Source organism: Centrocercus urophasianus, unplaced genomic scaffold, assembly GCF_019232065.1.
Source record: "Centrocercus urophasianus isolate 14NV4802_14NV808 unplaced genomic scaffold, USGS_Curo_1.0 seq_16, whole genome shotgun sequence".
Taxonomy (NCBI): Eukaryota; Metazoa; Chordata; class Aves; order Galliformes; family Phasianidae; genus Centrocercus; species Centrocercus urophasianus.
In genome coordinates, this window is record NW_024884711.1 from 21,647,741 (window position 1) to 21,663,729 (window position 15,989).

Consider the following 15,989-nt stretch of genomic DNA (forward strand, 5'->3'; position numbering starts at 1 on the left):
TTTTGCATATTGATCACTTGGCTGTTTTAGATGCTCAGACCATACCATCACAGGAGGAAGTGCTTAGCAGCATTCAGATAACACAGCAAGCAGTATGATTAGAATGTAACAGATAATCAATATAGCCAAGTGATAACAATATCTTCGTTCATCACAACAGTGGGAAGCTTTCAGAACAAAAAGTAAAACTTGTAACATGAGTTAAGAAGAGATTTTTTTCCTCAGTGCATTACGTAACTTCTCAAACCTTGCTGAAGCCACTGACCACTTCCTTGTGAAGCGTTAAAGCTAAGACCAATTGCAGTTGCACAAGCACATGAAAAAAAATTATCTACAAGGTAGCATTTTGTATATGTCAGTATATCAGACATGAGAATAGCTTCAAACTGATAACTAGTATCTAAAAAGTGTGAACTACCTGTGGCATCAGAAAGTTAACATGAGTTTTAAAGTGACAGTACAATCCCTTAGGTCATCTGAAGCAAGCAGAATTATCTTCCCTTACCCGTCTATACATTCCTGCACTCAGCTTCTCTAACTGCCTTTAGCAGAAAGTCCTACAGGAGTGCTTATACCTGAGTAGAGATTCTGAGAAGCAATCTCTTGAAAAACTACTTTTACAACACATTTTATTACTAGCTTGTTTTGATAACATATCTTGCAGCTATTTCTTAAATTGCCAAAATAAAATTTAAAAAAAAAAAAAAAAAAAAAAAAAAAGGAAGTACTCTTAAGGGAAAAGTCCCCTTATTTATTTGCCTTAGCACTGTAAGGACTCACTATGAACAGCTTATGCTTAAAACATGAATAAAAATATCCTCAATGCCTCAAGTGGGAAATAACTATTTCTTGAGCACTCTGTGTATACTTTAGAAACCATTCAAAGCAGTTTTGAGCTTTGAAAGTGTTGCGACAACAAAAATTACATCCTACAGCAACATCTTTTCTCCCCTGAAACGCACATCTACTTTTCAGTGCAAGTTGCTTTGGAAAAGACTTACATTTCCAAGGTCAATAATGAAACAATCTCCTTTGTTGAAGCTGGCCCAAGTCAAGGGGACTTCTGTGGCTCTCACAACTCTCCGGCCCTTGATATGGAGAAGCCTCTGGGCTCTCAGATCATTGGTAACAACGTGATTAAATCCAGAGGCAACACCACCTGCCTGAATAAAAACACAAAGCACCAAGCTTTACTTCAACTTCATTTCTTTGAACTTACCTTTTTGCTGCAGCTGAGAAGCAAGCAGGAAAGAATTCATGCAGTAAGCCAGAACTGCAAACATTTTAACAGTGCTGACCACTGACCAGACAGACGTGGGGAACACTTCTGTTGCTGAACTGTCAGGTCTTAATCTGAGGGAGCAGATGTCACCCTGCTTCAAAGGTGTTTCATAAGTGTGCAGAAAAGGAAAGAACAGGATTCACCACCTTCTCCTATATAACTAGAAGATGTGGTAATCCTAACCACCTTGTCAAGGAAAAAGTTAGTAGTCTATCACATAATTGAAGGAAAACAAAGGAATGTGCAGTCCTGCATAGTTTTCTCAACTTCTTTAAATCTCAGCAGTACCGGCGCTTTGAGAGTCTGGATATGCATAAAGAGAGAGGGTAATTGAATAGCAGATCTTCAGTTTTCTAAGCTGCAAATATTCCTTCAGGAGATAAGCTAGCCAAGAGCACCAAACTAGGGGGAAGCAAGACCAAATTGCTGATTTAAAAATCCATAAACTAAGTTAAAGGCCAACTTTTTAGACAGAAATGAGGTCTTGGTCTGCTCTACTGTTCATGTTTTTTGCTACTTATGCACAGTAGGCTCTTCATTTGAAGAAAATGATTCAGATTACAGAACAGAAGTGGTTTCTGTAAGATTTGCTGTCTCTTAAACAGTGTCCCATGAGCTCCCTTAGACACAAGAGTATGCAACTTCATGATCAGTTGATTGGGGATTATGGAAAGCATGCCTGGGAGTGGTCTGCACTTAACAGAAGGAGCACTGATAAAGCAGCTGGTACTCTATGCAAATACAGGGACTCAACAGCTCAGAGTAGGTAGATCTAAAACTACTAAGCATTAAAGAAACAATTTTTAATGTTTCAATAACAAATATTTCATATTATTTGGATGAAACAACATTAAAAAATTCTAAAAAAAAAAAAATATGTGACAATGTGACAGGTGGCTCTTTACCTTGTATTTAATTCCTCCTTTGAAATAGCTCACAAACTCATTAGATTCATATCCTTGAATTTCTCTGCTCTGTACAGGCTTTCCTCCTAAGTAGTCATCCAGTTGAACAGTGAAAATAGCTGCAGCTGTACTTTCATCCTGGGTACATTCTTTCCCTGGAATAAGATAAAGTATTATGTCTATAAAAAAACAATATAATTTAGAACCCTGTTGTAGAAATTGTGACATTCTGCCTCCAGTAGGTTTTTGAAAGAAAGCACTGCACATTACCTTGACCACCAAACACGAGGTCACTCACAATTTATTTGCTGCTTGAAGATCTATCTTTAAAAGGACAGAAAAAAAGCCAAAATTATTTGCACTCTCTCTCTTTAAAAAAGAGTGTATTTTAAGTGAATATAAGTGAGTGAAGTAATAATTTTTGGGTCTTTAACTGCAAACACCAGGTCTTCCTAAGCAAAAAGCTGTGAAGAGATGTTAGTTAAGTCAAATTATATACCTGATATTTTCTTTCCTAAAATAAACCCTTTTACTGCAACACTGGTCACTCACATACAAAATCCTCTTATTAAAACAGATTGTGCACTTGAGCTGAGCAGGAAGTTTAAACATTAGAAAGTAAATGAAAGAGGGATCTGTGATTCTTTGAGACTCTGATCTCAGGCAACAGCCAGATATTTGATGAAGAGGTTCTGTAACTTCTGTTCTCTTTGCATGTCTATTTTCTAACTGACTGCTGTTTAATTCCAGACTCCAAAATTTACATTTCTCTAGGACATATGCCTCTGTCCCCCATGGTCCTAAAAAGAAGGCTCTATAACCATATGAATTCAAGAGAAAACATTTCCCCCATTCAGTACAGAAATTGAGACACCTGGGAGGCCAAGAACATTTTTTGGTTCCCAGCCTGAGTGCATGTTACAGCTGCAGCATTCAGGTTCAATTTTCAAGCAAAGCATAAAATTTGGTCCAGGTCCAAGTGAATTTGTGAAGTTGAGCAATTGTAGTCCTACCAGTTTAATTTATTGCTATTATTATGAGATAAAGTGCAAGTTTTCTCTGAAAATATAAAACAAGAAATGCAGAAGTGTCTCAGCCTACATCCATATTCATGACAGCACTGTTTAAACCAAGAGATCTCCTATTGGCTGACAAGTTTATGATTGTCTTTTATTATGGACATATCTATTCTACTGTTGTATGTAATTGTAAATGAGTGTGAACAGCTATGCATTTACTGAGTTCTTTAACAACAACATTTTTAGTAACAGTTACCAGGGTGAGACAAGTAAGATACAGAAATGTACACGAATTCTCTCCATCTCAGCCTGTTACTGACTGCTTGTACTGTTCACGGATTGCTTATGAGAACACATCAGAAAGACCCTCTGACTTCTTCTTTACCCACAAGTTATAAAACATTTGCTCATAAGGAAGAAGTCTTCTGAGAATCATAAGGAAGAAATGGTAAGAATCATTCAAAACTACTAAAGTAACCCAGACTCCTGCCCCAGACGTGACTACCCTTACTTGTGCACCTAATACAAAGCTCTGCAGGGCAGATCAGAGCTAGCAGCTTGCAGCAGCGTTTGGTATCTCCACCCACTACTGGAGTGTCCCATGAGAAGGAAGGAATTTCCCAGCAGTTTGCCACACTACTGCCAAGCTGGCAGCTGTATAGGGATGTGTGCCTAGATTGCCCAAAGCTATTTACAACACCTATCAGAATGATATATGCAGTGTGTACAACCAAAGGTCTTCAGCCAACTCATAATTACTGCAAGAAGCAGTCACTGTTTTGGCTTCATATCCAGTGGCAGTCCCTGCAGCTTGCCCTGGCACAGGTCTAATAAACCTGAACTCCCAAGTTAAAGTACTTCTAACTTTGTTAGCAGTGGCACAACAAGCCAAACCTTGCTTCTGACTAACAGCACTGTTGACATAGACTCGTCTGCCAGAAACTCATTCACACTGCCATCTCTGATCATACTCTTGTCAGAGCCTGATCTATCCAGTGCACCAACTGGATAACCAATAACAAATGCAAAGCTGAACAAGCCTCAAACATTTATGCAGAAACAATCCCAGCAGATAAAGCACAATGAGACCCACAGGGACTCAGATATGGCAATACTAATATACATTGACTCATCTCTGCAACACTGCTTGTTGCTCCCTAAAGCTACCTAAAAGAAAGTTGTAGCCAGGTGAGGATGAGCCTCTTCTCTCATGTAACTAGCAAGAGGACAAGAGGGAATGGCCTCAAGTTGCACCAGGGAAGGTTCAAGTCGAATATTAGCAAGAATTTCTTCCCAGAAGGAATGGTCAGGTATTGGAACGGGCTGTCCAGGGAAGTGGTGGAGTCACTGTTCCTGGAGTTGTTCAAGGAAAGGGTAGACACAGCACTTAGGGACATGGTGCAGTGGGCATGGTGGTGATGGGCTGACTGTTGGACTAGATGATCCTAATTAGAGGTCTTTTCCAATCTTAATAATTTTATGACCTCTACATGCATCCACAGATGGCCCACACACGAACCTTACAATAACGGCAAAAGAAACTGACCTCAGGCCATGGTTAGACGATGACTAACAAGGAAGTCCAATTAACCTTCAGCAGATGAGGAAGAGACCTAAAACACATCCTCTTTTAGTCTACCCACATGACAGGTATCTGTTTCACAGTTAGCTTTTTCTTGGCTGCTTTGGGAGGGGTTCTACAAGGCAATCAGCAATGTTAAAGAGAACTGGTTTTACAGAAAGCTCGGTGACTTCACTTCCAATCTCTAGCATTAGAAAGCAAGATCAGCCTGGCTGGAAAAGGCAGCATAGAGACACCAAACTATGCAGCAATACCATAAGGAGAAGGCTAAGTTGAAGTTTTGGAGAAACAAAGATAAGAAACTTCTTCATCCTGGTGGAGGCAGGATTTCACTCTTGATTCTTGGTGAGACACAGCTAAGACTTTTGATCCTTCACCACTTTTCCAAACCCATACCACAAAGCACTCAAACACACACCTCCCCATCGCACCCAGCGTTCTCACCCCCAGTGCCCCTTGGCAGGCACAGCATCACCTATACCCCATATTCCTGCTTCAGCCCGGATGCTCCAGAAGCAGCCCGGGCACGCTCCGTGCAGGGAGGCGGTACCCCTACCCTGCCCCGTTCCTTTCCCCCGCTGCCTACCGAGCCAGTAGTGCAGGCGGTAGGCGAAGGCGGCTCCGCGGCGCACGGTGTGCAGCACCACGTAGGCGTCTCCGACGAAGAAGTCCCCATGACGGCTGGCAGGTACCGGCACCAGCTCCAGCCGCTCCACGCGCCATACCTGCAGCCCGCTTTCCTTCCCGGCGCCCTCGAAGGCCGGCGGGGGCCGCTCAGGAGCCATAGCTCTGCCGGAGCTGGGTGAGCACTGCTCGTCCCCGCCGCATTTAAAGCGCCGGGGCCGCCCCCGGGCGGAGCGCAACGCTGTGGCCCGGCCCTCCCTCCTCCGTAGGCAACCGGCGGCGTTCTGGTTCATGTGGCTGTGCTCCGGAGGGAGAGTGGAAAGGACCCGCAAGGACTATCGAGTCCAACTCCTGGCTCTGCACAGGAGCGGTTAAATCCAAACCGTACGTCTGAGAGCCTTGTCCACACGCTCCTTGAAATCCGGCAGCTTGAGACCACGAGCACTGCACTGGAAAGACTGTTCCAGGGCCAGACCACCATCTGCAGAGCCAGACAAAGTCTCCGTTGCTACAAAGGGATAATTTTTCTCCATTCTAAATGTAGAAACCAGTTTTATTTTGTGTGCCCAGTATTGCCAAGAAGTTTGTTGTAAGAGAAAATACTGGTAGCTGTTTGAAGATTCCAGGTGAATCCCAGAGTTTGTGTCTCCCTTTCTGGTGTTTCTCCACATAGTACAACAACAGTCCAAAAAGTTAAGCCTATTTCCTACTTGTCTGTCTGTCTTATAAATTGCTACCATGCTGGCAGATCATTATAGCATGAAAATTATAGCAATTGCTGCTTTCATCTGATATAGATAGGGGATAGCTCAATTTGGATGAGATACAGATAAAGTCCACGCTGTCATGGAATCACAGAATTTCCCAAGTTGGAATGGACCGACAAGCATTATCAAATCCAACTCATGCCAGTATACCAGAATATGTATTCCAGTGCAGGCTGTGTTTAGGTGCAGCATTTTATCCGGCTAGCTGAATTCTCAAGCTCAGGAGTTCTTGTTTTGGCAAGTTATTAGAACAGGGCAGGTATTTACCTGTAGGCAGGTTGGAGCTAACACAGTAATCAAGATCAGGCTCTGCTAAATGCAGCGAAGCAGCTGGACACTGGCACCAAGTTAAAAGCAGCATTAAGAAAAACATTAAGAAATCCTTTTTAACCATTTTCCCTGCCTCCTTTTCATACTGTCTGGTGTATGGTTTAGCTATTGAGGGAAGATGCTGTTATACATTGTGCCTATCACCATCTCCCACTTTGGTGAGCATCCTTCCATCAGCTTGCCAGACAGCTGTACTTTATCCCCACTGTCATGAAAAGAAACCTCAGGTACTCTGCTTTGTTCAAGATCCAGCTGAGCACAGCACAGATCACTGCCAAGTATTTAACCTTCATTCTGCTAGGGCTTTGGATCTGGTGGTGCTGAGCCTATTTGATAAAGCACTGCATGTCCAAAATTAAATACTTTTCTCCAGATCACGTGCTTTGTGAAGAAGATAAAATAAAAATAGGAAGAACAGACAGAAAATAAAGAATCTAACAGGTTTGGTTTCAATGTTATCAGATCTTTCAAAACATTCATGACTGATTTCTCAGACTCACCCTTCCCCTTATCTCAGTTCTTTTGACTTATACTCTCACAAACGCTACTATTAATTCTGTGCATTTATTATTTCTTCTGAATCTGGCAATTTGTACTTTGGAAATGTGCTGAGTTTGCCCAAATGTGAGCTCAGAGCAGCCTAGCACTATGCAGCCTCATGCCTCCAGCCTATCCTGCTTGTCTTTTGCAAAGTAAGGTATGTTGTTCTCTGATTGCAGCCAACTCTCATTTACATCTCCTTGTCTCTATCATTTTCTCAGCTGTAACCCTGTTGCTGCCATTAGATGCACATCAATGCTATTCGTTGAGCCCTGGCAATGCTCAGTGTCATGCACCAATGGACAAAGGTTAAAGACCCGAGAATATTTTAATTACTTTGTCTTGGAGCGAAGTCTGTGTCGCTACTCACACACAAAGGGTTTCAGCATTGATGGCAGAGTTTTCTCGTGCCTGTTTGCCTTACCAGGATTATGTGCTCTGTAATGACTGCTAACAAAATAATCTCGGGTTGTTTGTATTGTAAGTGCAAAGATGTTTGTTTATACAGCTCAATATTGCTTTCTTCAAACTCACTTCTGTTATGTAAGTCTATAATTTTCTGAAAGCTCTGCTGTCTTTTGTCTTGATACATCTCCATCTATTTCTGTAGCAAAACTAAGCAGAGACATTGTTAATATTGCACCAATTTTCTCAACATTTGAAATATTCAAAAGCTTTCCAACATGCAATTAGTCAAAAATGGTATTTTGGGGAAAAAGAATTGAGATTTATCCTAGAATTCATTCTTTCAAAAGTAATATTTTAAAATTACTTTTAATATGTTTTGTCTGAAAAACAACATTGTTTTTCTGACATGGAAGACACAGGTCAAATTATGATTACTACACTCATTAGAAATTGCACTGTAAAGGAATTTCAGAATTCTTTAGACATCATGAAAATTTCTGTTCTAGTTTCCTAAAGAATGTATTTTGCTGATGAACTATGTCTTAGCCAAAAGGATGGCAAAGGCACAGGGCTGTTCTAGCATTGGAGTAATAAGGGGAAATACTCAGGTGTGTTTCAGGTTGGATATTAGAAAAATTATCCTCAGAAAGAGTGGTGAGGCATTGGAAGAGGCTGCCTAGGGAAGTGGTGAAGTCACTGTCGTTCAAGAAAAGGGTTTATGTGGCACTGAGGGACATAGAGAACGTGGTGATGGGTTGACAATTGGACTAGATGATCCTAGCAGCTTTTTCTAAGCTTAATGATTTTATGATTCTTTGAAATACTTTTGCTTCCTATTCAGTCTTCCTCAGAGGGAAGATGGATGTAGCAATTAACTGTTAATTGACCAGGAGCAGTCATGGAGAAAGTAGCACATATTTCTACCTCGTTGATTGCACCATTTGAGGTATGGCCATCTGTAAATGCCTCTTTTTTAAACATCCAGAGTGCAACATCCTAATACATCACAAAGGAGTAGCAGGAGGTTTTCCTCCTCCTCGAGCAATTAAAATATCAGAGATTCAAAACTGTTTTGAGCTTACAGCTTTGGTATGACTCCAGAGAATCTGAGGTCTTATGAAAAACTTTGTAATTTATTCATTACTTGTGCCTTGAGTTACTATTGTCATACATGCAGGATGTGGGCATGGGTGCGTACAGGTGAAAATATGTAAAGCTATGTACCAAGTTCTCATTTTTATGGCTATCAGGATTTCAAAAAAGCACGTATTACTTCCAGATGATGCACACTGGGAGGCAAAAGGGCTCCCAGAAGCTGAGCTCAAGTATATTTCCCAGCAGGACTATCTTTCAGTATGGACAGCTTAAGTTTATATCCTTCTACAGGTCAGATGCCCTGCATTGAATCACAGTTAGAGGAAGTAACAGTGGAAGAAGCAAAGAGAAAATCACAGAATCATAGAATCATTTGAATAGGAAGGGACATTTAAAGGTCATCTAGTCCAACTCCTCTGCAATGAACGGGGATATCTGTAGATAGATCGGGTTGCTCAAGGTCCAGCCTGACCTTGAACCTGTCCAGTAATAGGGCATCCATCACTTCTCTGGGCAACCTGTTCCTGCGTTTCACTATCCTTACTGTAAAAAACACTTTTCTTATATCCAGTTCCAAGGAGAGAATATTTTAAAATGTCACAATTATTTTCTTCTGCAAAGCTGATATCCTCTTCACCACATATGCTAAATACTCTCCTGAACTCTGTGACCTCTCCTAAACAATAGGATTACATGGGTTTATTTTGTCATTTGGTTTCATGTTACAAAGTTTGGTGTACACAAAATGTGTGTGTCAAAAGTGCATTACTGTCCAAGCCAACACTGAGGTCAGCCCCTGTTTTCATCTGTCCTGATCCTAAGTTACAACTCAATCAAGTTATTTCAGTTTCACCTGAAAGGCAAACATTCCAGTTCACAGATACGATCCATGTTTTTATTTCCAATGTACTTTAAAAAAAAATCACTGAAATTGAGTAAGTGGAGTATGTACGAAACTGTAACTGGAAGGAGAACTGGACCATGCAGCTTTAAAAACCAAATTATCAAAACCAGACTGTAGAATTACGTTTCCTGTAGCTAATTCTTTCCATTCTCTCATCAGTCCCTCAGAAGCCCCATTTCAATAGGAGAAGCTTTAACAAAGCCACGATATTCTAAAGCAAGATTGAAAGCTGGCTTTCCTCCTAACTGGCAAAGCTCTAGTCATGAGGCTACCAGATGAGAGGCATGCAGAATCCCAGCCAGTCTCCTCACATAAAAATAACAAATCTCCCTTTCCCTTAGGGGTGGAATTCAGTTGCTGCATATCCAGAGCTTTAAGGCATATATCTAAAGCAGAGAGAGGCCAGGATCACAGCTACATTGTGTGTTCCACTTGGCAACTGGTTGGTTTTAATCTGCAACATGCTCTGCTCAAGTGAACACTTTCTCACTCACTACAGCAGTGTCTGAGCTTCCTGCACAGGCAGCATGAGATCCTTCAGTGGCACACACTGCGCTCAGCTGTGCAGATAAGGTCTGCTGCTGTACATTGAGAGAAGAGCTCTGATTCTTCAAATTTACTTTTCATCACTGGTGATGTCATAAATGGCATGCCAGGGAAAAAAGATGGATGCTGGCTTCACTCAAAGAATTTGGGAAAAAAGTTTTGATACTGGGCTGCAGAGAAGTGAAATGTTCATTACTAGGTATTTTATAGTTCTATCTCCATTATTCCCCTGAAATATTAAATAAGCAGCATAACAGTTTGATCAAGAAATTTTGATTATATACTTATCCCTAAGTCACAAGGTATTTTGTCTCAGGAAGTGAGCTACAAGCAATTGAAGCCCTCCTGTCTCCTATCTTCCAAGAGACAGAAGGTCTCCTTTATGTTTGTGTGAACTGGCATTTCATTGCATGGTCATAAGAGTAGACAAGATTTAGAAAAACGCTTTTAGATTCATCATTTTACTTTCTTTGGCTGTCTAGACAGATCAGTCTGCCCACATTTCCTTCTTACTTGCTCTACCAAGTAATAAAACTACAGACATGTCTCAGTATGTTTCACCAATACAATCCTATTTCCCTTTAGTTGTTTCAATATATTTAGATATAGTGGTCCCAAGTTTGAAGGGGAAAAACTCCAGCTCTTTGAGAAGATGAAGATTCAAGTTTGCAAAGAATCAGTGCTTTTTGATTGGAAATGGAAAAAGGAAAGGCCACTCTCTATTAAGAAGGCTTCATAGATATTAGGGCTATAATCATATTTCCCCGAAGGTTTAAGACTAAGCATTGTATCAGGTACATAAATGACTTTAAACCAGTTGATAACATTGAGCATTGCTTTGAAAACTCTTTCTCTGTCTTTTATCAGTTTCAAAAGTATTACTGGCATTTGACTGACCAATGCTTTGTGAAAAAAGATTCCCCATGAAAAATGATTTCCATTCATGTCATTTACACAGTACACAAAAGGTTGTAGTGTCACGTGGCAGATGCCAGTGAAAGATCACGTCTGATCTGTGTCAGATCGTGGACTTTTTTTACACTACAAAACACAGGCCTGGCATCACTTTGCATTCCAGGGAATGAAAAGCAGTAGGGATTTAAATCCCCTGATTTCTTTGTTTCTTGCGTAAAAGTTCAAATTTCAGCCTAAAAGGACTATGTCTGAGTTAGTTACAGAATTTTGCTGAGTAGACTGACATCCTGTAGTGTCAAAGAGTAGAATTAATCCACTTCCTATTTGACAATAATGTCATTTTTGTCTCGTATATAATTCCAGAATAACCTTCTGAACCTCAAAATGTTTTAAGTGAAGCTCCCTATTCTTATGCTGCAGATTTATTTTTGAATTCTTGGAAAAGATGGACAAGCAAACTGCCACAGTTCCGTTTAACATCACAGCAATAATTAAAGTTAAAAGCATCTAAGTAAAACTGAGGAAAAAAATCTTTAGGAAATCAACAATAATTTCAAGAAAGCACAGTTATCTTCTAGACCTATCAATTAATTATTCAACATCCATTAAGTTCATAGATCTACTCTCCAATAAGACAGCCTTAAAACTGTTGGAGGGCTTATCTGAAGGTCTGGATAGAGTAAGCTAAAGGCTAAAATGGTTTCATATTATCCACTTTAGACTTAAGAATTTCGTTGCCATTGTCAGCTATAATGAATTATCCAAGTTTAATTATATAAGCACTAAGCAAGCACTACCATCACTAACAAGAGTCCCATAATAATCTCTTTAAATGAATACTCTCAGCATTTCTTCATTTTTAAAGAGGACAGGAAATAACCCTTCATCACCTGTCCTAAAAAGAGCAGCTTATACAATCACTGAAATTTATAGGGGAGCTGCCCATTGAGTTTAGTACATGCAAAAGCAAAGCAGTCTGAAGGAGACCAAAAACACCCATCAATTTCAGTTTCTACCTCAGTCACCTAATTTATAAAACTCAGTCTTTCCTTTTTCTTTGAAGTACTGAAAGTATACTGATTCTCTGAAAAGCTGCTGAGATCTGGATTATGCTGGAGACAGCTTCTAAAATAGTCACCCTTCGGTAGTGCGTGTTCAAGATGAGCTCTTGGTGTTGCTCAAGAAGTCAACAGAAGAAACTATTTTAAATCAAAGCTTGTGACTGATTCCTGTTTCAGTAGTCTGAGACGCACTTACTGGAAAAGGACTCAACTTCTATTTTCATGCATAGAAAGCTTGGTGGTGCTTTAACATCAAGAGTCATACTGTAAATGTAACATTTATTTCAAAGCCAATTTCTTAAATCTAACCAACAAGAAAGGTCATGAAGCAACACAGTTTTTTCCATGCATCAGGAAGGTTTTTTCAATAAGAAGGTCTGAAGAACACATTTCATATCAACTACAGCCTGAACAACAAATCAGGCAACCCCCTCAGCCCTAGACTCCAAGGTAAAAATCGATTTTTCTTAACATCTGGTTTTAAGGAGCTACTTTTCTAGCAAAGGTGTGTCTTCTGGGATCAGATGCATTATCTTGGCAGGCCATGTTCTCCTGACTCTTATTCTAACACACCTGTTTCCTAGCAATGAGCAGATGCCAGATAAATAAAGCATGAAGTAGAATAATAGGATTGATGTGAGGTAGTGAAGTGCACAGATTATTTATCTGTCCTCAATCCTAGCTACCATTAAGCATAGTTCCCAAAATAGAAACTCTGACCTGGAAAACAAACAAACAAGCAAAAAACAACTAATTAATCCAATATTCACCTACCCCATGTTGTTTTTTTGTTGTTGTATTCTTTTCCTCGTTGCTAATAATATATACACTTCTCCCTCCAGAACAACCCAGAATTTTAACAGCTACAAAGCACTTTATTTTCTCCTCCAAACCAGTAGTTGAGGTACCTCTTCCCCTGGGTCTTCTGTTTATCCTGCTAGTGGAAATCCATCCCACCATCCTGGTGCAATGCCCTGAGGTTCCTGTGCTCTCCTGTCCAGCATCTCCAAGCTCTGTTCCACAGCTTTCTTGACTCAATCTGCATGGAAATCAAACAGAAATGTTATTTCTACCCCGACTATTTCTTTTCTTTTGTTTCGTAGATATGAATTCTGGGAGCCCTTTTCTGAAATTTCCACTTTCCACAAAAGATCCCCACAGGAGACTGAGGGATGTTCTCTCTTAGGGGACCTATGATAATCAGTGTGGTGCCAAAAAATAAAAGAATAAATAAATAGATAAAGAAGATCAATACTGTCAATAAACACATTTGATAATCTTCTGTCCTTTAATAACACATCAACACAGCGCTATACATGTTGCTATGTGCTTGAAATTCTAGATCTGCAATTCGCTTAAGGCTTTGTCCAGCTTTATCTGGATTCAAGATAAATGTTTTGCTCACTCAGTACAATGTAACCAACATTATGTGACTACATAGCTCTTGTAGGTCTGGCCTTGTGTTTCACATAGGGTGTAACAGCCAGCTTTTAGAGATGTGATCAGACAGGAATGAGCACATTGATACAGTATTTTAAAATACACTAGCCCACGGTATTTCCTTTCCTTCAATGCCTTTACTAGAAGGCCAGAATTTTTTTTTCTTTAATTGGTAAAACAAAAATCCCTTAGGTATTCTTTGGCTTTCTCTGGCTACAGTTTTTTCACTAGTAACACTGTTTGTTCTTCATTTTGAAAGGCAATTAACTTTCGAAAGAAACAATTATCTTCTCAGGAGAACACCTACAGGAATGTATCTATTTATGGCCATTCTTTTGACTTTCCAGCGTCTGCCATGTGTTCTCTCATTCACCTCTTGAAATGAACATTCAAGGAATGTTAGCACTACTTAATACTATCTTTCACAACTACATAGGAAGCAAATGAAAATAAGCTGTAGCTTTTTTTTTTTATTTTTTTATTTTTTTCTTCTTTTTTTTTTTTCTTTTTTTTTTTCTAAAGTAAAATTTAATAGGTAAAAATAGACAGCTAAGAAAAATGGTACAGATAAGTTTAATTTCAGTGCAGCCTACATGACAGACACTTCCTTGCTTTATTTTCCAACCAAGAAAAAGCCTCTGTGATGGGAAAGTAGAATGCAATGTTTATAAATATTTTTGTTTTAAACAGTGGCAGAACAGGCCTTGTATATATCACGCCATGCCTGCTGGTTTGTAACTTCAGGAAATCACATGGTAGTAAAACTGAAGAGTCTTTTTATTAAAAGAACAATTTACAGGCATCCTGCAGCAGCAGCAGCCTTTCCGGCTGAAGGCATCCCACTGCTTCTTCCAAGGCCTTCTTCCCGAGGATTTCAACTCCCATCTCTCCAGCCACCCACTTTACCTATTGCACTTCACAATAATATGTGCAAAATTCAATCAGAACACTCTCAGCACTTCCTGAGCTATTTGTTATAGGTGGCAAATTAGAAGACATTGGTCTTATGCAAATAACAAGTCATCCCAGAACACTTTTCATTTAGGTCTCTCATGCAGTTACTATTCCACATCTTTCCTGTGTGGTTTTTAATGCAGAGTTAGTATCTTTTTTAAAAGAAGTTTCTTATTTACAGGATATTATAATTTCCTTCCTTATATAAAATAAATAGTATATGTCTGTATAGTGCTAGGTAACTGTAATTGTGTTGCTTAGGTAATAAAATCATTCCACTGTTATCAGCACAGCATGATAAGGTATAATGCTCAAAGAAAAGTTTTATGGAGCATAGAAGCACCTGGCAGAAAAATATTATTTATGTTTTTTTCCAGTAATGCTGATTTCAATTTTGGTCAGTACAAGACTTCTTACTGCAAAAAAATCCACTATGTTTACCAGATTTTGTAAATCAGATTTCAAAAAGTTCTTAATAAATTAATAATAATTACTTAAACTAAGATCGTCATTTCATTGTTGTTCAAGTTGTTTGTTTCATGTCTTTATTTATTTATTTATTTTGAAGTTATTTTCTTCAACAGGAAAGGCATAAACTTTGGTATTGCAAAGGCTCAGTTTTGACAAGGCTGTTGATTCTTAAAATGTGACCACTAATACCTGTCTACAGTTCATTTACTATCTATGTACTCTGTGTATGTGCTCAGTTTTTTGAACGTATGCCTTTATGATAAAGGGAAGATAAATGGAACAGTGACATAGTTGAATTTGGGTATACTTCATGGCAAAAAAAAATTATGAACAAAGTTAAAGAAAAGTTTAAAGATCTTTGTTTAGAATTAGGAGCACTGTGTATAATTCCAACACTGGTTTTAATAACCATGGTAATAATTCACATGAGTAGGATCTCAATTCCAGAAATCAAGGGACACAAGGTTAAACGCAGCCCCAGAGTAGCCTTAAAGGTAACACTGAATTTGAAGTATATTTCTGGGGAGAGAACAGTGTCCTGTTCATTGGAAATCTTCCTGCCCATTTACAGATTTTATGCTAGAGTTTTGGTAAACAGATACTTGTCATTACTCACATGCTGCGCTAAGAGGTGTCCATGCTGCAGTCGACTGTGTGCCTAAATGACCAACAAAGCTGCAATGCTTACAGTGCGTTTACACTCCCTAATGAGAATAAGAAAGTAAAAAGAATTAAGAGATTTTGCTTCAACTGCTGAGAACAACTTCTAAATCAGCCTTCGATACAAAAACCACGCTCTTTCTTTGAGCTTTAAGAACTTTGTGAAGAATGTCAGAGGAGATGGAGATCAGCCTGAACAGTAAATATCTCAGGCTGTCTTTATGCTCTGAAGTCACTCAAGTGTGCAGCAGAAGGATAGAGAGATGCTAAGTGGGGACAGCATGGAGAGTGCCTCTTCCCTCTGCTTCTACAGACCATTGCAGTGGGCAGTGGCCTCAGAGACCCAGCAAGAGGCAAAACTAATTCTTAAATCTTAATGCTACACATCAGCATCACCAGCTCCAGACCAAGCCAGCACATTGTTCTGGTAAGCCTGGAAGTGCAGTGGAGCTGCCTGAAATCACGCACAGCTGACTGGAGGCATTA

At 39.6% G+C, this 15,989-nt stretch overlaps 1 protein-coding gene across 1 annotated transcript in view; it reads right to left on the reverse strand.

The window, feature by feature from the left end:
- The window catches only part of SCIN (scinderin), a 45,511-nt gene extending 39,910 nt beyond the window's left edge, over nt 1–5,601 (reverse strand). Inside the window, exons 1-3 of the mRNA XM_042816982.1 lie at nt 5,375–5,601; nt 2,188–2,342; nt 1,002–1,163 (exon numbers count right to left, since the gene is read on the reverse strand). Coding sequence (XP_042672916.1) covers nt 1,002–1,163; nt 2,188–2,342; nt 5,375–5,573 — 516 coding nt within the window. The 5' untranslated portion in view covers nt 5,574–5,601. The remainder of the gene's footprint in view (nt 1–1,001; nt 1,164–2,187; nt 2,343–5,374) is intronic.
- Between the last annotated feature and the right edge of the window lie 10,388 nt (nt 5,602–15,989).